The following is a 25,764-nucleotide window of genomic DNA, read 5'->3' on the forward strand; positions in this document are numbered from 1 at the left end:
AGCAAGATGAGCCTCAGAGTGCAGTGTCTTTGTTTTTTTCTTTTCTTCCTTTACTCCCACCAGTCCTTGATTTCAGTTGTTCCCTCTTTGTCTTCTCAACACTCCGCATCTCCCCCTCACTGTTTTTTTTAATTTTTTTTTTTATTTGATTCCTCCTGGGGTTCAGATTGTTGCAGCAACGATGGCTGCTCAACATCAGAGCAGGAGTCAGACTCAGGTCAACGTTGATCACACTTCTCATGTTGTGTGTGTGTGTGTGTGTGCGCGCGCGTGCGTGTGTGCGGTTATGTCGCCGACGATTCAGTTACTCTGTCCTGTGACATTGTGAAATGGCTGCAGTAGATTGGAAAATGTGTGCAAAGTGTGTGTGTGTGTGTGTGTGTGTGTGTGTGTGCAGTAATGCGTGTGTGTGATTGTACTATGCGGCAGGTCGTGGGGGAGGAAGCAGCAAAGCAGGCAGGCAGGCAGCAGCAGCAGCGTGGAGTGGAGTGTAGTGTAGAGGTGGTGTTGGCAGTTGTGGTGGGGAGCGATATGGATAGTGTCGAGAGGCAGAGCGAGAGGGAGAAAAAAAAAAATGAAGAAATGAGAAGTCTCTGCACCTGTTTCCAGGGCAACAGAGGTCTGCAAAAACACAGGCAGGTTGGACTTTTTTATGCTCCACGCTGCACTGCCCTCTGGCTGGATACTGCAGACCCTTCTAATGACTCCCCAGTACTGGTTGCCCACCTTGTTGTTGTTGGAACATAGGCTGCCTTCAAGTGACACACACACACACACACACACACACACACACACACACACACACACACACACACACACACACACGACCCACCACCACCACCAGTGTCAGTTGTCTGCACGCTGCCAAAGAGGTGCTTTTACATGACACACAACATTGCATGTAGGTGTTAAAGGTATCTGACAGGAAACCGCGGACCCGGGTTGTATGCAAGAGACGTAAAGACGTGATAATTTGCAGGTGACGTCATAGCTCACCTCCCACCCACCCCACCACCAAAACCTCTCCTCTGAAATGATCTGCAGTCAGTCAGTCTGACTGACTTGTAGGTGGAGGGTTAGGAAAATGCTTTCTCTCTCTCTCTCTCTCTCGCTCTCTCTCTCTCTCTCTCCGTGGGAGACATTAGCCGTGTGATCTCATGAATATATTATACGGGGGTCATTGTGCAATGAGGAAGGTATACTGAGCAGCCATGTTATGGCCCTGACAGACCGCAACAAGCGTCTGTCTCCTAATTAACTCAGCTACCCAATTAGTCCCAGGCTAATTAATCGGCATTGCTAATAGGAACCACTTGACGTTTTTTTCCTTTTCCTTTTCCTTTAATACACAACCTACAGCGTGGTAATATTTGGGGCGTTTAACGGCATACTTACTCCTGAGCGTAGCCTGTGAGGCAAGCGAACGCAAAAAAAAAAAGGTCACAGCTCCCGCGCATTATTATTAATAATTACGGCGCTCCGTTATCAAACAGCCTCGTCTCGTTTAGCCCCGGCTGCGCCGCTAACGAGCTAGCTTAACGCTAGCTCACTTAACTGTCTACAGCGGTCCAGCGGCTGGGCTTTTTCTTTTTTTTTCTCCTCTCTTTTTTTTTTTTTGCTCGTCGTCTGGCAGCTGGGAGCAAGCAAGCAAGCAAGCAAGCAGGCGCAAGGTAAGCTACCGTTACGTCGGCTACCGAACGCGGGGAGTTGGGCTCGCCTTGAGACGCCGTGCCTTTACACAGTACAACGGTCGTCGCGGCGCGAAGATCAGACGCCGTGACACAAAGTTAACAGCGCAGAGTAGCAGTCAGTAGCTTAGCGGTGCCAGCGGCGCAGCCAGCAGCGGCGGCGGCGGCGGCAGCAGCAGCAGCGACGGCAGCTCCGGTCTCTACCCACACCTCCGCTGACACCACCGAAGGGAACCACGCATGATTCAAACTTGAGACTTTTTTTTTTTCCCTCCCTCCCTCCCTCCCTCTCTTCTCTGTCCCTCCTCCGAGTCTACGCGGGATGTATGCTTTTGTTTTGGGTTAACGTTCCTTAACCAACATGCTCGCTTTTTTGCGATGAGCGTCAAGACGACCGTTGACCGGCTCGGCCAGGTAGGTGAAAGAAACACCGTCTCATTTTCCCAGCGATGGGTGATACGCACTCTCTCTCTCCCTCTCCCTCTCTCACACACTCTCTCTCTCTCACACACTCTCTCTCACACACACACACACACACACACACACACACACACACACACACACACACACACACAGGGAGACGCTGCACTCCTTCACACAGCGACCACATCGCTTCTCCAACGCTTTGTTCTGCTTCTGCTGCAAATGTGAGCAGCGTGTTTTGTTTTGTGGCGCCTGCTGCTGCTGCTGCTGCTGCTGCAGCAGCGTGATGTGCGCCGCTCTGATCATCACCGTCTCATCAACAGATGATCTATGTTATCATTAGAAATGTCTAGTTTCGGTTACAGGGGAGCGAAATAAGGCGGGTTTTTTCTTTAGTAGATTTGTTCCACATCTGGCTTTTTTTTTGTCTGCGTGCGTGTGTGTGTTGTTTTGGGATACGTGTATTATGAGGTGTCCACTGCCTGTTTTTGTGCTGTGACCATGACTTCCTGGATGTCTCATGGTCGCAATAACATGTTGCCTTGGCTGGAGTCCACGCTGACTTAGTTTGGGGTCAGTGTTTGAGAATGGTTTTTTTTTTTTTTTTTAAAAAAAAAGGTGTCCGTGAAGCCTGAGAAGCAGGGGAGTCCTTGTGTGCTGTCTTGGATGTTTTCTTCTAATTTCCCCCCCCCCACCTTGTTCCTCTTCAGACAGGCACGCGAAAAATGGTGATACCGGACGCTTTAAAGCAAGACTAGTTTTTGTTTCAATGTTCCCTTACCTGTTAAATACACCTCAACTTGGTGTCAACGAGGCACCTGTGGCACACAACTCTCTTGATACGTTACGCTCTCATTGCCAAGCACACCACAATCACCGGGATCCTCTTGCTTTTAATTTACAGTTTTATTTTCCAGTTCTGCGCCTTTTGTTTCGGGCTCTTGCTCCTCCGGCTGCGCAGGAGGAATCCTTCCATTCTTGTGTGCGCTGGTATTACACAGACTATTAATCAGGGTGATCTCAGATCCCACGAGACTCATAATTAGTGCTCCATTAAAAGCAGGTGCAGTGCGAATCAACCCTTCCAAGCGTGCGCGTGTGTCTACTGTTATCAAGCGCATTGTGTTTTCATCCCGCAACCTTTGCCATTAATTCCTTTTTAAGGAATCCAACCCCCAGACATTATTGTCTGCTGGTATTTGCTTAACAAGCCCCTTTCAATTATTCAAGGTTGCCAAAAGGCTTTGCTGTTTTAATCACAGCCGAGGTTCTCTGTGTCAAACCGCTTGACTCGCTTCTTTCCAGTAATTTGTGCTTCCCTCAAATTGCGGAATTGGAGCCGAAGTCGTCGTCTTTTTTTTGGTTGCTGTCGCTGTTAACTTCGACAGGAGCGAATCTCCCCTCTGCGAAGCTGCAGCCTTGAAAGTTCAGTGCTGTTGAAAGATATTAGAGGAATAAATGTAAAGAAAGAAGAAAGTGTTAATCTCCCACTTGTCTAGTCCTTGTGAAAAGGATGAAAACATCAGGCCCCGAGTGTTGATAAGTAGCACAGAAGCAGGCACTCAGTTTCTACTCTGCAGCGTTGAACTGGTGAATCGAGTCTTCCTCGTCAAGACACACAGTTCGGGGAAAGTGTCTTCACACGTCACGTATTTATGTGCAACGAGCAACATTTGTGTAATTTAAACATATTTTCCCCTAGGTTTTTTTTTTGTGTGTGTGCGTAAAAGTTGTGATTCGTAACCTCTGTGGAGTGCGACTGGAGTAGCTCAGGTCTGCCACTCGACATTCCACCACTAGATAAGTGGATTCCGCAACAAGAGAGCCCCTGAGCTAAGAATCCATTTACATGAAGGTGAGGCTGCGCCTCGGAGTTGGGCTGAGTTTGTGGCTAATGGATCCTAATCTTCTGCGCTGTGTTTATGTGTTACTGGCTCTGGTAGAACAGGGAGCGTTTAATCGTCGGCGGGACCGGCTGCCAGCCTCCTTTTGTCATCAAGAAATTCATACGCGCAAAGCGGCACTGAACACTCGTTAGTCTCGGCTTGGATTAGTTATCAGGTTAATTGAATTTGATTACAGATGTAATCGGCAGCTTTAAACTAATCTGCCGAGACTACGGGCTGTTTGGGTTAGCTGTTAATAACAGCGCGGTGTACTGTTGAGGTTTTCAGTGTCACATTATGAGGCTGCTACTGTGCATTAGTGTCAGACAGGAGTCCAATTATTGGGCCTAACAAAGGAGGCCACCTTCGCTGGAGGGAGGGAGGGAGAGATGTCTTAAGCTTCAGTGCAAGCATGACTTGTTAAACAAATTAACAGAACAAATAACAAAAGAGGTTTTTTTTTCCCCCGACGTGTGTGTGTTATGATTTCTCTAGGAAATGTGGGCAGCTTTTGCTTTAGTCCGTTTTAAACGTCCCCACATTCAGCAATCAGCTGTGAATGGACTCGTATTGTGACTTGGAAGACAGGCTTATCATGTTGTCTGATACTACAACATAATAAGTGCTTTATTGTCCAAGACACTTCAAATTATGTCCCATTAATCTGCAGAGGGAAGAGCCATTAGCTGCGTCCTCTCATCCATCTGTTGACGACAAGCTTTTTCAAGTCTGAAGTCCAACATGGAAGCATTTCATCTGCATCTTTTAAGAGCTGCTAGAATCCTTCGGGGAGTTGCTTTACTGCAGACGATCGTCTACTTTAATCTCGAAAGTGAAAATGTCGACATTTCTTTTCAGATGTCGCTGTTGACTTGCGTTATGTGTTGAATTGAGCTCTACTGCGCGCAATTGAATTGTTATGCTTAATGAAATCTAAGGTCTGATTCTCTGCCGTTTGACGGCTCTCTGAGGAAAAGTTAGGATGCCAAATCAGGGCCGTGACCCGATCCAGGGCTTGGCCACAAACTATGATTTGTCCAAAGAAACAAACACAAAAGATCATTTGTCCACTTGTGCCGTTTGTCTTTTTCCTCACTGAGTCAGAGCCTCTGAAAGAAGACTAGTCAATAACCTGTGAGGGGAGGGGACGGGGGTGAGGGGGAGAAGCCAACTGGGACGAATTAGAAACCAGATGTTGCATATTTTTACAGTTAAATATAAACAAAACAGTCCCCTGGGGCACGAGGAATATCGAAAATGAAAACCAGTTTGTTCAGTTGTGGCAACAACTGCATAATCTGTCACACAAGACGTGCTATTATGGGACCGAGAGGGTAAAAATGTGCGAACTCCGTGTTTGTTTTTCTACAGATTTCACGTTCGCTCACGTGAGAGTCTGCGAGCTCTTGTCTCTCCGCACGGCAGCTGCGTGGCCCGGGCCTTCCGGGTGCCGTTTCAGGAAGCAGCCAGTTCACCAAATCCTGAGTCTGAGCACTCGACTCCGGGGCGATCGAAATAAAAAGCTTCGACTTGCTGTTGCATTTTTTTTATTTTTTATTTTATTTTTTTCTTCCCCGGGTTTGTCTGATATTAATTTCTCATGGCTGACTGTGAACCAAATTGCCCTTTGGGCTCAATTCAGTTTCTGGTTTTCTAGTTCCAGAACTGCTGATTCAGAACATCAAGATAAGGTACCCCTCTGAGTTAAGGTCATGCATATACAATGATTAAAAAGTTCTCATTAACGGAGACTCGATCTTATGATTCAGCGTGGCGAATGAAGGGGGGGGTCTGCGTACTTTATAACACTTCAATTGGAAATACTTATGTGTGCTTCCATCGAGCGCGACCGAACGTTGATAACAGCTGTGGCAGGACAGTTTAAGTTTAAACGTCTCAGTTTATTTCTCATTTAGCCTGACTGTACCTGTTATATCACAAGCTGAGTCCGGCCCCCGACGGGCACTTAACCTGAACCTTTACCTCGTTCATCTACAAGTCCCATGTAACAATCTGAAAATGAAGCCGTGAAAACACGGCGAAGGCTTTGGCAGAGTGGGCATGGCAGTCGGTGCCAGGGGGTTCTGTGATTTAGCGCCATCCTTTTGTATCAACCGCTGCCAGTGAAGGAGTTGGTGAGACGGCGCCGTCGCTCATGACATATTGTGCCTCTGAAATTATGCAGAATTCTCCCCGCAAAAAATCCACTCTGCCTACAGCCTGACTCCTCTGCTCGCAGCAGCCTCGCCAACATGTTGAAAGAAAGAGAAGAGGACACCCCTCCCTCCCAAAGTGTCTGCTTGGATGTAAGAACATGGAGGTCTGTGTATGTTGGTGATGCAGACTGGGGAAAAAAAGAGAGAAGAAGACATCGGAGTGCTTTGAGTCGATGTCTGAGTAACAATTCCAGCTATCTGGGTAGCACCTTGTTTTCCTCTTCATCAATAGAGCAACAGATTGAAATCACTGAGGACTTGACAATTGTCTAGTGTGTGCGTGGCCAGTCTCGAAGAATTAAAGGGCAGTTTTCAGAGTGTCAGAGAGTTCTTGTGGTTCCTCATGAAAAAAATTGTTACCGTCTTCTTCTTTTTTCACTCTCTCTGAAACGAGCAGACCGGGAATAAATCGCTGCAGCGGTGGTCGAAGCTTTTAACAATCTCGATAACCTTGAACCTGGAAATTCTTCTGCTATCTGCTGCATCTGCTCTTGAGCAGAGACACACGCTCGCACAAATCAGTCCCATCAAAACAGTGGGTGGTTGGTTCGGAGGGGGGGAGGGGGGTCAGCCGAGGGTTGATTGAGCGCCTCCGGGGGGGGGGGGGGGGGGGGGGAGAGAGAGAGAGAGAGAGAGAGAGAGAGAGAGAGAGAGAGAGAGAGAGAGAGAGAGAGAGAGAGAGAGAACTCTCTGCCTGCCGGAGAAAAGGTCAGGAAGTCGAGGTGAAGCGGGAACAGCGTGTCTCAATCGTTCCGCAGCAGGTACAGCGTGTGCCGCTCACGTTCGATTCCACCAGACACACGTCTCCCACCTCCTCCACCTCCACCACCCTCCCCTTTGTGCGCCAACGCTGGCGGTACTTACAAGACGAACGTCTGAGGGCTGCCAAAGCCCTTTGTGGAGAGGCAAATCAGCAACCGCCGTCATGTGATCTGAGCAACACCCCCTCACCACCACCACCACCAGCAACACCTCCCTATACTTCCTCTAAAAGATGCGGGGTGTCTGACCCAAATCTGCAGCGTGCAAAAAGGAAAGCAAAGAGACGGGCGTGAGGAGGATGGAGGAAGGGGGGTGGGGGTGGAGGTGGTGCAGTTAAGGAAATCATTAGTGGTAGTGGGAGTTCGCAGAGGTGCAGCAAGAAGGAGGAGGAGGTCGGGGTGGTTTGTAGGAAAAAAAAAAGAAGAAAAGGCTGGAAACATCTGGCATTCGGGGAGGGTGGGAGAGTTAAATCTAAAGAGCGCAGGTGTGTTATTAAATTAATCAGACGGGAGGAACGGGACGATTCCTCCCAGCAGCAGCAGCAGCAGCAGCAGCCTGACGGGAGCTGTGTGTTTTATGTGCCGACGCGCTGCTGAGAGAGGAGTCTGCCTCTTCACATCTCCGTTCTCTTAAATTCCTTTTGAAATCAGCAAGCTAAATTTAGCATTCGGCACCCTCCCCCCCCCCCCTCCTTTGAGAGGTATCAGAGCTCCGGCAGTCAGCGATAGGCTAACGTTTTGATGCGCGCGCTGGCGGGCGAGCACGCGCGCACGCCCTCGCGCGCTCGCGCAGATTAAAGTGAGTGGCTCGGCTGCGAGTGGGAGGGCACGCTCGTCTTTGTGCTCGCAGTGTGGGCTACAGTGATGATAAATTGTTGCCGCGCGGCAAATGAGCTCTGAGTAACCGTCTCTTTATGTGCACATCTTTATCCCTCTCAGGGCCGCCTCTCCAAGACAGTGGGGGGCGCCGTAATGATCCCCCCGTTCATCTGATGAAACCCCTCAACTCCATGAAACCCTCCCTGCCTCCCAATCCGCAGAGGTACGATGCGCAAGAGGCGCGCGCGCGCACACTCCAGAGTGAATGAGGTTCCCCCCACCCCCCCACCCCCGTATTGCGGCCATCTTCAGATCTTCATCTTCCGGTCGAGCACCGCCGCCAGTATCTGAAAACGTAGCGGCAGTAAACGGCGGCGTTTAGCCTTTTGTTGACGGCGCCCTGCAAAAAAAAAAATGTTTGATTTCAGCTTCATCGACACCTGCCGGTGGCCACCAGGCAGACTCGGATTGGGAATAGATGCCTCTTTAAATGCGTGACGGCAACTAAGGTGCCAGATCAAGCAAGGAAAATACCAGAAGTCTGTCTTCTTGCTTGTTGAATAACTGTTTGTGACAAAGCCTGGCAGATATTCGTCAAGACAGGACAAGAATAATAAAAAGAAATCTAAAAACCTCGCTTCTTCTCAAAGCAGAATTCTTCATCTCATTCACCCATTGGAGGATGGGTTAGTGTCATTACGATGAACGCATGCTCAGAGGCCACCTCGGCTATTGAGATGTTTTGCTTTGAAGGAACATGAACAACTTAACAGCACAGATCTCCACCTGCAAACTGGAGCTCATTTTGGAGGCGCTTTCGATGTAGCCACGCGCAAAAATTATTGCAAAAACCAAAAAGTGTTCCTCCTCCTTCTTCTTCTTCTTCTTCTTCTTTTTTTTTTAAAGCGCATAGGAAAAGTAATAAACTGCTCAAAGCAGGGCCTGCCGGTGTTTCTTTAATTCAAGAGCCTGAACACCAGAAATGAAGCCGCAGCGAGACCAGGGGAAGCAAGTGGAGAGTATTCGTCCGGAGAGATTCTCTTCTAAAACGGCTAAAGGAAGGAAAAAAAAAAGAGAGCGAGAGTGTTCTGACAAATAGCGTTCCGTCAGCTTCCAATCCTTAATTACAAACTGTTAAGGCAATTGCCTGTTTAGTGTTCTCGGCTCGGCCTTTTGGAATTGTCTTGATTAGGTGCACTTAAGGCTCAACACACTGTAATTGAGTGCGACCACAAAGCCGGTTGACTGCTGTTTTTTTTTTCCTCTCTTTCCTAAAAGGACTTGAAAGTGTTGTGTTGACAGTCGAGCTCAACGGTAATTGTTTCGGCGTCCACACGGCGATGCGCGTTAAAGAAATGACTATAACACGCGACTCCACAGCTTGTAATCGTCGTGTCTTTTGGGGCAAGACGAGTGCAAGCGAGAGCCACTCGATCGGTGTCTTCCGCAACATGACGGTTGTGTTCTCAAATTGCTCATTAAAAAAAAAAAGAAAAAAAAAAGAGAATATCTGACGATGAAACTAACAGACTTCTTGAGTAGGGCATGAAAATGCTGACAAATTCTTGCTCGTAGGTGTGTGTCGTTCTGTTGCGGTAGTTTCCTGTTCAGTGCTAATTTTCTTAAAAAGCAGGAAGTTGAAGCTAAAATAAGCTCCTTTCTGATTACAATGCGGCGGAGGGGGGGTGGGGGTGGGGGCTTACATAACGTTATTTTCTGTACAATTCCGTCTCTGTGCTTTTTAAAGAAAACCTTCAGATTTACACAGATTGTATGATTATTATTTTTTTTTACTGAGTGATACAGTGAAATGATTGCTGCCTGAGCGAATGTTCCCCTGAACCTTCCTACCCATCGCTGTAACTCAGATTAATATCCTCCCTCAGCAGTGACGGCCCCTTCCTAAATGACCCAGTCTCCTGGCAACCAGGCACCAATCAGCACGCGGGATCTCTCTCAGTAGTAACCACAGTGTGGGGTGTGACCAATCCCACACACAGCCAGGTAACACGCGTGTCAGCACCGACGTGCACTTTCATTCCTTTTCTTGCTTTGTGTGTCCGTGCGACGGCGAAACGTACGCTCGTCGTCTGGCCTCGCCGTATTCAGTTACGATTTCCCACCCAAAACGATGTGTTTTACACTATTCACAATAGTAGGAAATATAGATGCAATGTAGAAGAGCTAAATACAAATGCATTCATTCACCTGATTTCTCCTGCACTCAGCGTTGTGGCTGTAAATACAAATATTACATAAAATACATAAATCAAAGTGTGTATTATTTCAGTTAACGTATGCTTGAAATAGACACTGCTCACAAGGAGTGAGACTTTTTGGGTGAAATTTATGTAAAACAGCTCACCCCTGTGTTTGAGATCGGCTTGTTATCCAGTGAGCGCTGAAAGAGTGAGCGGTTGCTTTTGATTTGATTTATTTGTTTATTTCGAACAAGCGTATAAAAAAATATCGGAATAACAAAAATCAGAATAAAAATACAGACCGGGCAAAAAACATTTATACTGTTTGAAAATGGAATGGGAAGAAGTATCAACTTTTCTGAAAATCCCTTCCCTTACATATCTGCTTCTGCCTTTACCAGCCTATCCATCTAACAAATGAAATGATCCCTCCTCTGCCATATACCGATTTAGAAGGAATCGTTTGTACTTTTAAAAAAAAGTTAAGTTTGCGCTTCGCTTATTTCTTGCTCCGAGCTATTCCATAAAGTCACCCCACAGCTTGACACGCACATTCTTTTAAATGTTGTTCTGACCTTCTGTTTTTTAAAGTTTAGCTCTCTTCTTAGATTATATCCCTCTCTTTCTTTAAACATTCGTAAGGTTTTAAGGTTTTGTGCATTCATCAGGTCAAATTAAGGTTATAGTACATTTTGTTTTTATTCTATATTTATTTGAACACATAAGCCCAATACCCATACCATTTTATGAGAGGAGTATTTCTTGGAAATGTTCAAGTTCATTTATTTTGATTGTCTGCTTCGCTCCCTTGCAGGTGTTCGGTGGGCCCATGGGTCCAGGTGAGAACTCTGGCAACCACATGATGCCCAGCGGCAGCCCTGGTATGGGTCCAGGCATGGGCTCGCAGTTCATGGGCCAGCAGTCGTACGGAGATGCCGTCTCCAAAGGTTACGGCCAGCCCGTCATGTACGGGCGTCCCGGTGCTGCTTACAACCCGGCCTCGGCCTACGGTGGAAGGTACGCGTGTCTCTTTTGCCTTGCGACTTCGGTCACTCTCCGTTTCTCTCAGCAACAAAATGACTCGACTCTGAAGGAGATGATTTTACACACACGCGTTACGAGTGGGAAACCTGCTTAAAATGCAATTTAGCAAACTATAGAACTCAACTCTTTATCACCAGTGAACGCCTTTAAGGTCAACTTCTGACTAATGCCTTGTCCACAGACACGTGGGCTTTTTTAAAAGTGCAATTTTTAGCCTTTAAAACTCCCCGGACTCACCAACAATGTTCCGTAATAGTTTTGACCACGGCCAAACTGCACGTGCAGGCCATGGGGTGATGTTTAGTGCCTGCCGAACCAAGAGGTGCTCTTCAGTTTAGTGGGAGAGCAGATGTACTGTACCTTTTTTTTTTTTTTTTTAAATGGACACGTGTAGAGCGGTTAAAAGTGATGCTATTTTTGGGCATGTCTGACATTTATCCACTGTTGCTTAAGAGATAAAGTACCAGAAACAAAACACTGTGGTCAAATTAAAGGAACCAGTCAAGTAAAAGGTGAACTTATCATGGGCTGTGATCTTAGTAATAGAAATCTCTTTATGTAAGGACAAACACCCACACATCAGGTTTGTAAAAATACACACATATGGACCTAAGTTTTTCTTAAGCTTAACTCTTTTTTTTTTTTTTAAACTGAGTCCGAAAAAAACATTTTCCTGTTCTCAGCTGAATCATTCACAGTTTTTTTTTTTTTTTTTTTTTTTTTTTGTTACTATCCTAAAAATCTAAACTCAGCCGCTGCTCCCAGCCATGGAAGCAGCCTGTGCGCGACATGGATCGGCCCGGTGCGAATTTCTATTTATTTCGAGCTCTTTCCCGCCAGGCCTCGCATCTCCATATGTCAACGTGGCTGTTCTCACCCACTGTTCTGACTCACGCTCATGACGAAACCCCGCACGCTCGTACACTCAGTCCCCTGCCCACTCATCTCTCCGTCTCCCCTCCTCCAACCCCCCTGCAGTTACTCTGGTAACGGCGGAGGTGCCGGCCTGGGCGTCCGGCCTCCCTCAGACTTCACTCAGGCGGCAGCCGCTGCCGTGGCGGCCGCCGCTGCCACGGCGACGGCCACGGCGACAGCCACCGTGGCGGCAATACAGGAGAAGCAGAACCAGGAGATGAACTACGGACAGGTAAATGTGTCTGGAAGGTTCAAGCACATGGAAGGGCTGTGATAAATGGCTTGACTCTTATGTTTATTTTCATTCATTGTGGGTTTATTATGTCTCTTTATCGCCAAGAAAAAGCTTTTTGCCACCTGAATGAAAGACTTCTCTCAGCTCGGAAAATCAGAGTCTGTTGGCAACGCCAGGCATAACTTTGGGCAGCAGTTGCCAGAATAAGCAGCTCTGGTTCAGACAGTTTGGTAGCCCCGGCGTACCTCCGGTACAATGCAGGCACTGTGTGTGTGTCTGTCTGAGGTATGAGGCAGAATGATATCACATGCTTACCTTTCTGCTCCAGCGGCCGGCCTATTGGCAAAATGATTAGATCCCGGTGGGCACCGCACATCTTCATTTGATGCGCCGCCGTGTTTAGCGAACTGGAGATCGTTGCGCGTGTGTCCATGTTAATGAAAGGTCCTGAAGTGGATTCAGAGGGGACAGCGGAGCGCGCCAGGGTGGCAAGTGCCAAGTGTTCAGGTCCAGTGTCAACTGCGCAGGAACTAGCACACTGAATAATAGAGAAGCAGCGGTGTTGTCTGTGTTTTTCTGTATTTTGAAGGCAACTGAAGTGGTGGCTCAGGGCAGAAGTGTAAATTTTTTTTTCCAAGGTCTTGCAACGCAGGAAGTACAAGGAGAACCGCTAGGAAAATGGGAAGCACTCTTCCCTTCAGCGACCTGAAGTCCATCATCATTTGTCGGGCACAGATCTAGCAGTGGAGTGAAAGTGATGAGGAAGAACAGAGTGACATTGAGTTTGTGAAACTGCCGATGCTCTGAATATCCAGCGTTCACTGTGCAGACGTTGCTGGACTGGAACTAAGCTCTCTGTCAGCATATTGGAACATTCGACATTAAAATAAATGAATAAATAAATGAAAATCAATATATTGGAAGAAATAGGCCTTGAAGGTGCTTTTGTGCCTGGTAGGTTTGATCTTGTTCCATCCTTCCATCCCTACATGTATAAACAGAAAATGCAACTGTACTCAGAATTTTTGAACCACTAAAGAAAACTGTCTAATTAGCAGCTAAGCTGCTCCCTGGCGTCGCTGTGAACGCCCTGCCAACAACCCTGTACCCTCTGCACAGTTTCTTTTTCATTTTTTTTTCCGTTTTTTTTTTTTTTTTAAAAGTCCCTGCTATTGTGCTTCCCTTCCCCTCCCAGATGGGTGGAGCATCCTCCTACAGCACCCAGTTCCTGTCTCACTCGAGCCCCCGCGGCCCTCCTCCCGGCATGGTCTCTCCCCGGCCCGGACCCCCGCCGAACAGTGGGGGCCTGTATCCCTCTCACCCAGCCCAGACCCAGAAGATGTCCCAGCATGGAGGCTATCCGGGGGGGCAGCATGGGCTGAAAAGACCCTTCCACTCCGAGGTCAGAGAGAAGTTGCCTTGTTTTTATTATCAAAAAAACAAATATGGCAATTATGAGGAATTAGTATATTGTTTATATGTACTATATACTACTGATTTGCAAAAATGTGGAACTCACTATCGCTGCTGCTTTTGTACGCCGACGTTGGCCGACAGCAGTTTTGCACTTTATTTCAGCTCCTCAAGACAGCCCTTTGTGACGTCACGAAACGCAGTAGGTCCAAACTGTTCAGCATCCTCCCATCCTGTCTTTCCAGGGCTTTCCCGTGCAGCAGTACGGTTCGGGTGGAATGTCTGGCTACCCCAACCAGCCTCTGCAGTACCCCGCTGGGCCGCAGCAGCGCTGTGCCCCCTCGCCATCGTACCCTTCCAGTCGGCTGCCCCTCATGAGCCAGTACTCCTCCGGATCGCACAACCCTGCGCAGTTCCCACCCGGGGCAGGCCAGCCCAACCCTCCGCAGTACTATAAGGTGACAACTGAAAACGCATGTCAGAATCGAATGGTGTGTGGTTCTCTAAAAATGAAGGTTGTCTCTGAGGTTGTGACAATAACGGAATGGACACTGCGGATTGCGATAAATAAAAAGGATGTTTTATTATAACAAAGTAGATACATGTAGCACATGTGTCCCAATCAGAAGTTGCCACGTTCCTCTGCTACCTTGAGAGGCAGAAAAGAACAGCTGTGAACCACATTATGTGTGTAGGTTTAGGCAGCGCCTTCACAAAGTCTATTCTTTAAAGTGTACATTGACCACCAGCTGCATCTCCTGCAACACACGGTGACTCGCAACATGGTTTTGTTCTCCAACAAATGGAGTTGAGAATGTCCATGCGTTGCAGGATCGAGGCAGTTTGATTGAAATTGTTGCACACTTGATGTGATGACTTGTGTTGCATGATATTTGCCTTTATTGTCTCCTTGAGAACTTTGTTGTCTGACTGATGGGGGTTATGCAGGGTTTCTTCATCTGATGGAATTAAAGCATTTGTAACGCTTAGAAATGAAATTTACAATTTTGCTTATCAGAATAAACCATAATTGAGTTATTGCACTTGGAGTACGTTATTTGACGTATAAAGGAGCGATGGCACTGATGCAGTCCATCGCAGTTACTTAATGCTACAGTGCTACACAGCAACCGGGGTAATGGTTGAACTCCTATTCTAGAAATATTGACGGGTTCTTTGTGTCACGTCTCCCGTCCGTGTTGTGCAGTCGGAGCCATTCAACGGTCAAGGCAGCCTGCCGTCGGGAGGATACAACGCCTTCACGCAGGCGGCGGTGAGCGGGGTAGGCCACGCACTCCGTCGGCCCTGTCAGATTAAAAAAAAACAAACAAAAAAACCCACAGGTGTCCGCTCCACGGTGCTTTTGGAATCTAAACACGCCGTCGTCTTTGTCTCTCAGCCAGGTCGGGGTGGAGTGATGCCCGGCTACCCGAGCTCGCCCATGGGAGGGAACCCAACGCCCCCCATGACGCCTGGGACGTCCATGCCCCCCTACCTGTCGCCAGGCCAGGACACAAAACCGCCATACCTACCGCCGGACATCAAGCCCAACATTAATAATAACCAACCACCATCCACAGGTAAGAATTCCAACTCTTTTTTTTTTTGTATTTACTTATTAAACTCACACATAAGTGAAAAAACTTTACCGTAGCAATGTTTAAAACAAGATGATCAATAACCAGCATCAAGCAATCCAGACATGGAAATCATCATTGGAGATTAACAGCGCTTCTGATTGGTGTTTCCCGTCATTTGTCACGTTGGGTCAGGTGTTCCGGCTGCATCGACCAACAAAGCTTTGTCGTCCCACGTTTGCTGTTTGATGGTCATTTGCATTCAGCGCTGGCGCAGTTTGCCCGTCTCAAAATCCTTAGACCCCTTGTTGGAAACACGCCCGATCTCTTCTCTTGACTCAAGGTAACCCCAGCGACGACCTGCGGCTGACCTTCCCCGTACGGGACGGCGTTGTGCTGGAGCCGTTCAGGCTAGAACACAACCTGGCTGTCAGCAACCACGCCTTCCAGCTGAGGGATTCTGTCTACAAAACACTCATGACGCGGTAAGAAGAGTTGACAGTCTCATCATCATCATCATCATCATCATCATCATCATCAACGTCTCGTCCGTCTTGTGTTTGGAAGTAAAAACATTTTAAAGTAAACAGATGAAAACTTGCTCATCTTTTGCTCTTCACAGGTTATTGCATTTTTTTTTGAAAATGTTTCAAACTTGACATCATAGATCCCTGCAACTCATGTCTAGCTAAACCTAGCTAAAGGTTATTTGCACAATCTTGACAGAATCCTGCCAGGCACCCGGAACAACCTTGTCATAGTCAAAGCAGTTGTGCTGCACTGTTGCATGTGTTTTATAATAGTAACACGTAGGACAGGCAATGGTGAACTGTTGCTTTGTTGAGATCTGTCCAAAAATACCAGGAAATAAAACTCTACCTTCCCCTCAGTTAGGACACTAAACAAATCCCCAGTGATCCAAACACAAGTGACCTCTTTATATAACTGTTCTCCTCTGAGGTTGCGGCTGTCCCTTTAAGAGATAAAATCACGACTTTCTGAATCATCATGTAGCTTCACTGTGAATTCGCAGAGAAACACCTCCGACCATTTCCCCCCGACTTACTGAGAAAACACCAGAAGAGGAAAACAAATGAGGAATGTTTGATAACCCCACCCAGCCCGGCCTTCACGACTGTGCTATGCCTCCCCCTGCAGGCCTGACCTGGAGTTGCAGTTTAAGTGTTACCACCACGAAGACAGGCAAATGAACACTAACTGGCCCGCCTCTGTTCAAGTAAGTGTCGGTGTCATTATGAACAGCAAATGCAAAATCCCCTTGTGATTATTTGATTGCAAAAAATCTTGCCAATTTGCCTTAATGTCTCAGTCACCGCTGTTCATGATAATCAGTGATCAAAGCATTAAAAGTTCAAGTTGTCAGTGTTCCATCCAGATTTTAAATGGCAGGCTAAGCCAAGCAAATGATTCAATGAATACTCATCAAAAATCTGTCGATGTCGATAAAATATTATGCAGCTACACTCACATCCCTGATATTCTTATTTAACACGGCCTGCTTTTCTTTTCATCCTTGTCAGGTCAGTGTCAATGCCACTCCATTGTGTATCGAGCGAGGAGACAATAAAACCTCTCATAAGCCCCTCTACCTGAAGCAAGTGTGTCAGCCGGGACGTAACACTGTCCAGATCACAGTCACGGCCTGTTGTTGTGTAAGCGGCCTCCTCGTTCCAGTTCGACAAACATCCATATGTCTCACATCATCGCATTCATGCTCAAACACTTTTCCTCTCCTTCTTTCCGCCTGTAGTCCCACCTGTTCGTACTGCAGTTGGTCCACCGGCCGTCCGTCAGGTCTGTGCTGCAGGGTTTGATGAAGAAGAGGCTCCTGCCGGCTGAGCACTGCATCACTAAAAGCAAGTCGCAAATTCAGCACTTTTAATTGGAAGTGGTCACATTAACTGAATGAAGAAGAATCTTGTTTTATTGCTTGAAATCGACCCTAAATGTCTTCGACTTGTGGATGGAGGGCTGTCCGCTCTGTAGTCTAGCCTGATCATTCTCTCTCATCTTTTTTCCGCCTCAGTAAAGAGGAATTTCAGCAGTGGCACCATCCCCGGGACCCCCGGTCTGAACGGAGAGGATGGCGTCGAGCAGACGGCCATCAAAGTGTCTCTAAAGTGTCCAATCACGTTCCGGCGGATTCAGCTGCCAGCCCGAGGTCACGACTGCAGACACATACAGGTGCAGTGCTTCCCCGTTTGTCAAGACTGAGTGAACTGCCGGTTATAATGTACAGCCGGCGAGCCGGCCAGTGAGGCGCAGGAGCAACCCCTGGCAGCTTTTCATTCGACACTAAAATGTTCTCACTCTTGTGAAGCACGTCTTGAGTGATTTTTAATGCACTCATAATGATCGCAGAGCAGAGTTTTATTCCTTAAAACTGGTTATAATGGAGTTTAATACTGTAATTAACAGGTGACGTCCTATACTGATGAATGGTAGCGTACATTTGTACTAGGAATGGAATTATCGATTCATTCGTTAATCGTTTTGATTGATTGACCTTATCGATTGATTAACGATTAATTGACAATCGACAATTTTTCCTGAGAACCTAAGTTTCACAATGAAAAATGTGTAAGGAAGACATTACATTTCTCCTCTGATTTTAAGTTGACTTCTAATGGGTCACATTTCAACTTTTTTTTCAAAAGTTGTTTAAAAGTAACTTGTTCTAGGTATATTATGACCGTCACAGTATCGACAGGTGAATTGCTCTTTTACTGCCACTACACTGTTAGAATGATATTAACTACCTGTGTAAATTTTTTTTTAATTAATTGTGACTAATTTAATTTAATCGATTAAATTCTTAATCGACAATTAATCGATAATCGCGATTAATTGTTAACATCCCTAATTTGTACCCAAAACAGCTTTCCTTATGCTTGCACTCTTGTTTCGTAGTGTTTCGACCTCGAGTCCTATTTGCAGCTAAACTGTGAGAGGGGGACCTGGAGGTGTCCAGTGTGCAAGTACGTGTCGCATCAATGTCTCGACGCACCTGTTAACAATCTCCTGAACCCTTCAACCTCAAATCAATACCTCCTCTTTTCCCGCATCTCCCAGCAAAACAGCCCTGCTGGAGGGGCTGGAGGTGGACCAGTACATGCTCGGCATTCTCGTCTACATCCAGAAGTAAGTCAAAGTGAAAGAAGAATGTCCCAAAGGCTCACGTTTTGATCTGAAAAATTCTGGAAAAATTCTGAAAATTTGTTTCGCTCCCCCGCAGTTCCGACTATGAGGAGATCACCATCGACCCAGTGTGCGGCTGGCGACCGGTGCCGGTCAAACCGGACATCCACATCAAGGAGGAGCCCGACGGCCCGGTGCTGAAGCGCTGCCGGACGGTCAGCCCAAGTCACATGGTCCTGCCCAACGTGATGGAAATGATCGCCGCCCTGGGCCCGGCGTCATCGCCCTATCACAGTCTGACGGCCGGAGGCAGGAGCACGCCCGAGTACAACAGGCCAGGTACTTTCAAAGGCTTTGCCGTGAGTCATCGGCACAATTGCACGCATGCACGTGCAGTGACCCGGACGCGGGTCGTTGCACCTCCTCCATTCAGCGTCACGTTAGACGGCGTGTGCGTCAGTGACGGCGAGCGGGATCGTAAGCAAGAGGAATACGCAAGCAAGCAGCTCTTGGCTCTCCAAGGAAGATCTCGATAAAACAATGATTTTTAACTCTTTTGTCTTTTTATCCGAGGCATACAAGCTTGCTGGTTCTCGCGTTTACTTTACAATCTTTTACAGATTAAATAAAAAGAAAAAATACGAAGTTGGAAATGTTTATAATCCCCCAAAAAATGATTTATCTCCGTTAGCGTCACTTATTTTCACTGTCTTGCTGCACAGATATCCATTTCTCTCTTAGTAGAAAGCTTATAAAATATTCACCATAAGAAATATTTCACACTTGAGGGCTCAAACTTCAGTGCACAGGGTCACTGGCGGCATCACAGCTAAACGTCAACCTTTAAAAGAGCTCTTCAGAGACTCATATTGTTTTACTCCCTTCTTGTTTTAATAAGCAAGAAAAATAATTCAGGCGTTTTACATTGTCCAAATACATAGAAGTGTTTTTCCTTCCCGCTGACTGAAGCGGGGGGAAATCGCGAGCGGCGACCCGCGCTCGTTCGGCGCACAAACACACTTTGAAGTCCAGTGAAACGGATGATCTTCTCTTAGAGGGGACGTGACCCAGAGCCGCGTTTCTAAAGGCAGAGCAAAGTCAAAGAGAGTCAACTCCCTGCGTCCCCCACCGCCGGCGTCTCCGCACAGCCACCACGCGGCCCTGCTCTGCAATCCGTCAGGTCCGCCGCACCCGCCGGGTCGTAACTTGTATTTTTTGGGTTCTCTGCTCTTGCAGGGAGCCAGGGATTCTCCAGCCAGGGCTTCAACGACTTCCCCAACACGCCCGGCACCCCCACGCTCGGAGAGTACGCCACCTCTGCGCAGCCGCCGCCGCCGCAGCAGCAGCCGCAGCCGCCTCCGCTGCCCTATCCGTCGGAGCAGGTTTGACTCTCGGATCACTTCTTTACGTAACATCACCGACGCCGCCCTGGAGGCAGCCTGTGGAGGATGGTGATCTTTTATGCACGGCCCACTCGGGACGTTTTCCTTAATGGTCGAGTTAGCATCAATGAGAATGTGTGTGTGTACGTGTGTTTTGTGTGTGTGCGGTGTGAACAGAACACTGGCAGAAAGCACCGCCGCATCACATCGAGGACCCAGAGCCGAGCGCATCTGTTACACAACTCAGTCTGAACCACGCCTTGCGTCAACGTTACGAGCGAGAAGAAGCTGTAAAATGAAGGCGCTCGATTCTTGTGCTTTAATTAGCGTTTTATAAAGTGGGCTCGTTGCAGTTATTTATCGGGATTTGATCATAAAGTAGTGATTTGACTGGTTTATTTAGCCATTACAGATTTGGCAATGGCTAAATAAACAGATCGTGGTAAAATGACTCATCACACCGATTATATAAACATAACACAAAAAGTATGAACATTTTGTTTGCTACATTATTTCTTCATTGCAACAATGCTTCTTGGAAATAAATCATATATCGTTGGAAAGCCTGTTTAGTCCCCTTTCAAATGGTGCCACACTTGTAAGGAACATGCATTTGTGGGGTGAGCAGCAGAGCAAAGTATCTGGGTTGCGCCCGTGAAAAATGTGACAAATCTTCTCTGCCGGGTCAAACAGCTCACTCTGCTGTTGCTGTTGACTGCCCTTTTTTTTTTGAGCTTCTGGTACCTCCAGGTGCTGCCAACCAGGTGCTGCCAACCAGGTGCCTGAGGAATATTATGTTCCGTGATGAGTCCAGGTTCTGCCGACGGGCAGCTGGATCGTAGGGTCAAAGTGTGGAGAAGACGTGGAGAACGCTATGCTGATTGATGCACCGACAGCGTAACATCTTCTGGCGGAGGCAGTGTGATGGTGTCGGGGGAAGGGGGGGGGGTGCAATCTCCCTCACTGGAAAAACAAGGCCTGTCAGGTCATCTCAATGCAGAGAGATATCGAGATGAGATTCTGCAACCAGTGGCAGTCCCATATCTCCAGAGTCTGGGACCAAACTCCATCCTCCAAGATGACAATGCTCGCCTCCACAGAGCCAGGTTCATCTGAGACGACCTCCAAAGTTTGGAAGTGGAGAGGGTGGAATGGCACGCGTCGGCTGACTTGCAAACAGGCTTCCGGCGATATAAGAAGCATTGTTACCACAAAGAAAGAATCTACCAAACACAACATCCCTTACTTTTTGTGTTATGTTTACAATCTATATTATAGACGGTCTAGAGAGCTTTATCACTGTGTGTGACTAATGCAATGTCTTTACAGCAACATGCGTGACGGACTTTGGGAAAAATGTCCCTTGAAGGCCTCACGTTCTACCTATTTACAGACCTTTGGTTGTCTTTGGGGCATCGTTGAAATGGTTATTATAGAAACTTTATGGGTCCTGTAATTAGCCCTCGGTTTCAGTCTCCAAAGTGCCAAAGTGTCCATTTGTGGCTTCCCTCTGGAACGGACTGCCCTCCAGGTTGGACTTTATTTTGGAAAGGTTGGACATTTCCTCTTTTCTGAGTTCAGACTGGTCACAGTTATTATTCTGCGACAACACTGGTGAACCTCATTTTGCAAAAAAAAAAAGAAAAAAAAGAAAGTGTTGCGCAATATAAACGGCATCACCATACGAGACGGCCTATATAGACGGCCCTCTATATTCTAGACGCCGGGGGGGCGACAGCTTTGCTCGTTATGCTCCGTTCTCTCTTGCTTCGCGCACCAGCCGGTCACGTGACCCATCCCCGTCTGCCTCCGCAGCCAGAAACGGAGCCTCATTGGTTATTTATAGAGGACGGAGATAAAAAATGTGCTCTGCGCGCGTCGAGCACGGCCCTTCTAGCGGTTGTGCAATCGTAATACGCCGACGCTGCAATTATAAAAAAAAAAAAAAAAAAAAAAAACCTGGCTGCAAGCAATTCCAGGGAGATGCGGATTCGACCGCTGCGGCGTCTCGCTCTGGCGCTGTCGCGCCGGGGCGATCGTCTGGGCTCAGAAGGGGGAAAACTGATGACGGAGCTGCGAGCAGGTTGCAAAGAGGCGACCGTGCCAACCCGTTACGCAACGCCGACTTGTCTTTTCCTTCTGGCCGCCCGCGTGCCCCGGTGAAGAGCCTTGAGCCGAACCTGAAGTAGACAGCAGTGGCTGAGGACGCATCCGTTCTCAGGGTGGCGCCACTAAAGCCCCCGTCCCTCCCTGTCGCAGGCAGCTGCTCAGCTGTCTGCTGAGGGCTCTGAGGAGAAGGCCAAAAGTGTCGACCCGCCTCTCCTGCCACACTGGTGCCTTTCTCCCCCCCTAAGAAACACAGAGGCTGCGTTCAGACTGCAGGCGAATCAGATTCAAATCAGATTCCTTCGCAAATTAGATTTTTCTTTTTTTTTTTTAGGGAATGACCGCTGTTTTCAGCAAGTGTCCAAATGGGATCTGGCTCGGTTCCGACTGGGCCACATTATTGACCCATCTGACAGGTTGCTGTGGCTGCAGCTCGTGTAGTGTGTGACGTCATATCATTGCGACAGCGGCACTTGTTGCGATACATTCCCTGGAGCTTGGCTTGAATGGAGCTACAGTATCTCCCCACACACTGATGAGCCAATGAGTTTCCTCCTCTGTCCAGGGACTGCTGTTTTCTACTTCTTCTGTCTGCTCCATTACGTTACAGCTCCGCACCTGGAATGGCGCCCTCTGGTCTGGCGCCCTCTGGCCTTGCGTCGCGTAGAGTGACGTCACGGACAGTCAAAACCGGTCGGTGTGTTTGGAGCTGTTCACACTGACCGAATGCCATTTGAAACGACCTCCCGAAGGCGGTTTCAATCCGTTTTGCAAAAATCGGATTTCATTTGATTTGTAACTGTTCAGTCTACAAAAGAGCCACCCGGTTTCAATCTGGTTGGGCTGAAAATCGGATTTTGGCTGGCAGTCTGAACGCGGCCAGAGCTGCACTCTGTGCACTGCGAAGACAAAACTTGTTATGACGATCAGAAAATAAACCTGTCCCCCCCCCCTTTTTTTTTTTTTTTTTTGCTTGCTCGTCTCTCAACCTTTCCGCTCCGTCCTCCTCAGGCGCCTCACTCTGGTCGGATGGAGCAGGCCCATAACATCCTCCCGCAGCACGGCTCCGCTGTTCACGGCAACCAGAGTCTGTGTGACGCCGGGAGTCCGCTGCCGCAGCGCAACAACAACAGTACCCAGAATTCCCGGCTGCCCAGCGAAGGCTCCTTTGGTCTGGGAGGCCCCGGAGGGCCCGGAGGAGAGGGAGCCGACCACGCACTAGATGTGAGTGGGGAGAGGGGTGTCTGAATTTTTGTTAAGTCATTTTTTTTTGTTTTGAAGTTTGGAAGGGAAGTAGTTCTGCTGCATTTTCTACCCAAAGTCAAAAAAAAAAAAAATCTGCCTCATCTCTCCCCCTTTACGCCATCAAGCTTCTTCCTGAGCTGACCAACCCGGACGAGCTGCTGTCCTACCTGGGCCCGCCCGACCTGCCCAACAACAGCGGCGATGACTTGCTGTCCCTGTTCGAGAACAACTGACCGCCTTCCTAACGCTCCGTAACAGCTGTCCTCCTCCCGCTGTCCGGCCGCCGCCTACCTGCCGTACCTCTGCGTTCCGTCACTCGAACGCTGCATCGTCTGCGTTGGCAACCCGCCATCCGTGTGAGTGCGCGCGTGTGTGTGTGTGTGCGTGAGTGTGCGTGCGTGTGTGTGCGTTTGTCTTTTTATTTCATCCTGCTGACACACGTTGAGAGACCCTCTCCAAGTGCAAATTTGACCTTTCACCCTTTTGTGAACAACACCACAGATCAACACTCTGCACTACAACACAAGGCGCAGGCTGAGGGATTTACACCTAACAATGTATTTATAGATTTAATTTACTTGGGCAGATGATGAAAGCTGGGGTGTGTTTGTGAATGAACACAGACTTTCAAACTTTTTCAAACCCAGATATGTGTTGGACTAAAGTCCTCTTTGTTTAATACTGCCGTTCGCTTTATGCATTAATCTGACTCCATTTCAATTTGAACATCACAGGTGGCAAACAGCTGCAACTTTAAGGCATAGTTTATGAAATATTCCAACTGGGGTTAAAAGAAAAAAAAGAAGAAAAAAAAAAGAACACCAGTACCTGCACAAAAATTTCAACTTCTCCCCAAAAAATTATAATGAATAACAGCTTCTCTTGAAGTGTGTGTTTTTTTTTGTTTTGTTTTTTCAAATCTGAGCCGCATCCCAGTCATCTATTGAAGGAACTTCTTTGGAGAGCCAGACATTTTGGAATGAGCTTCCTTGCCATTTACAAAAACTGCTTGATTGTGCTTAGCCTTGGCTGGCTCATACACGAGTTTCCTGCTATGGGATACGTTGAGAGGTGACGGTAGCCACGTCACTTCTCAACATTCCAACCGCCTCCCCCAGAACTGCTGTATCTTTGTGCACTTCCGAAGCATGAAGACTCCAATCCTTCAAATGTAGCAAAACTCAGTTATGCACCAGGGACGCCCGCAAGTGGGGTATATCGCAAGAAGGCACGTACATTTCAGAGGGGCCAAAGAGAGCTTTGTAACTGTCTTGCGGTAGAACGTGTTGACATTGTCTCATTCACTGCAGCCGTCTCTGTCTTTGAGACAGAGAACACAACACACCCCTCTTCGACTTCAGGCACAGGCTTCATGGTGTTTTAAACCAAGTGTTAGCTACACTTTAATAGTATTCTGATTGAAAACAAGGCTCTTTGGACAAAACTCAGTTTTAAGAATCAACAAATAGTGTAAGGTACAAGTGAAAGCATTATTAAAACAACAGCATACAGACATCAGTATGACTGAGGCAAAAATATATCAGAATGTGTGTGTGTGTGTGTGTGTGTGTGTGTGTGTGTGTGTGTGTGTGTGTGTGTGTGTGTGTGTGTGTGTGTGTGTGTGTGTGTGTGTGTGTGTGTGTGTGTGTGTGTGTGTGTGTGTGTGAGAGAGAGAGAGAGAGAGAGAGAGAGAGAGAGAGAGAGTCATCATGTCTAATGGCTACAAGTGGTTGAATCTTTTCCTCGTGGAATTTGATTCCAAACACAACATTTTTAGAATGACCACAAGCCGAATTAAAAAGAAGTCTAATTTAAAGCGATCGCATTTGGTGATCAGTGGTGATTATTCCGATGGAGAAAAAGAAAACATGTTACAATCGCATGAACATTGGCCGAGTTTCGGTTCACCGTCAGTCAGCACTGTGAATCATAAACTCCCACCGTGGCCTCTGTTGGTTTGGTCGTTTCTACTGTAAATATGTCAAACTATGTGTCATGGCATTTTCTGCCAGTTGCTTGTTTTGTTTTTGTTTTTTTAACCATTTGACTTGTATAACCCTTCATGACACGGGTTTGTGTACTGTAAATCAGCTGTTTTCATTAGAGAACGTGTGTGTATCAACAGAAATGTTAATCATGGTAATTTTATGTTATTAGTTGGATAATGGATCATTGTCGGCACTGTGTACATGGCATATGTTTGCAAAGTTATAAAGCAATTTGTAGTATTAAAAATAAGGCGGTCATGCATAAGTATACATGACATAAAGCAGTCAGCAGACATCCACTAATGCAGTTAAAAATCTAGAAATTATTCTTATCGCTTTCTAAAGCCGAGGCTTTTTTACTATGACAATTTTCAGACTGGTCTGTTTGTAAACAGACAAGGCCCGACCAGAAATGTTCTTTTGCCAATCGGGAGAACACCATGATAATATATTTGGAAATTATGGACTTTTAAACTGCAAATCTGAAAAAAATAATTTTGTTTTTAGATGAAAACGAAGATCTGTAAAAACGAAGAAAAAAAAAAAACTCCACATATTTTGTAACGCATTGTAATTGCCATTATTTTCTATTTATTTTTTAATCATGATCATCATTGCACCAACAGTTTCCTTGTTCCTTCTCTGAGAATCAAAAATAAAAAAAATGACTTTATTCGATGGTTTCTTTTGGTCTGCAAATTATTTT

General features: G+C 47.2%; 1 protein-coding gene across 6 annotated transcripts; it reads left to right on the forward strand.

The window, feature by feature from the left end:
* The first annotated feature begins 1,053 nt into the window (after nucleotides 1–1,053).
* On the forward strand, nucleotides 1,054–25,702 carry LOC142890549 (zinc finger MIZ domain-containing protein 2-like). Of its 6 annotated transcripts, none has more exons than XM_076029708.1 (20): nucleotides 1,054–2,102; nucleotides 7,914–8,016; nucleotides 9,680–9,797; nucleotides 10,809–11,011; nucleotides 12,017–12,185; nucleotides 13,384–13,590; nucleotides 13,847–14,059; nucleotides 14,809–14,883; nucleotides 15,001–15,181; nucleotides 15,522–15,663; nucleotides 16,337–16,415; nucleotides 16,720–16,851; nucleotides 16,950–17,055; nucleotides 17,226–17,383; nucleotides 18,110–18,177; nucleotides 18,272–18,340; nucleotides 18,435–18,676; nucleotides 19,574–19,719; nucleotides 22,837–23,049; nucleotides 23,196–25,702. In XM_076029708.1, the coding sequence occupies exons 2-20, from the start codon at nucleotides 7,967–7,969 to the stop codon at nucleotides 23,301–23,303; spliced, it is 2,679 nt and encodes an 892-aa protein (XP_075885823.1). In that variant the 5' UTR covers nucleotides 1,054–2,102; nucleotides 7,914–7,966; the 3' UTR covers nucleotides 23,304–25,702. The 6 variants fall into 6 exon arrangements, with proteins under 6 accessions (XP_075885823.1, XP_075885825.1, XP_075885824.1 ...); XM_076029710.1 differs by having other exon boundaries at nucleotides 9,683–9,797; XM_076029709.1 differs by having other exon boundaries at nucleotides 1,054–1,670.
* Nucleotides 25,703–25,764: the final 62 nt, after the last annotated feature.

Source organism: Nelusetta ayraudi, unplaced genomic scaffold (assembly GCF_046127955.1).
Source record: "Nelusetta ayraudi isolate G7.1 ecotype Tasmania unplaced genomic scaffold, CSIRO-AGI_Nayr_v1 ptg000026l, whole genome shotgun sequence".
Lineage (NCBI taxonomy): Eukaryota > Metazoa > Chordata > Actinopteri > Tetraodontiformes > Monacanthidae > Nelusetta > Nelusetta ayraudi.

Bases quoted from the DNA above. Each gene is read 5' to 3' on its own strand.
- LOC142890549 (XM_076029708.1), top strand. From the start codon at position 7,967: ATGAAACCCCTCAACTCCATGAAACCCTCCCTGCCTCCCAATCCGCAG. The intron at 14,060-14,808 runs GTGACAACTGAA...CGTGTTGTGCAG, and splicing joins ACCCTCCGCAGTACTATAAG to TCGGAGCCATTCAACGGTCA. The intron at 18,178-18,271 runs GTACGTGTCGCA...CGCATCTCCCAG, and splicing joins TGGAGGTGTCCAGTGTGCAA to CAAAACAGCCCTGCTGGAGG.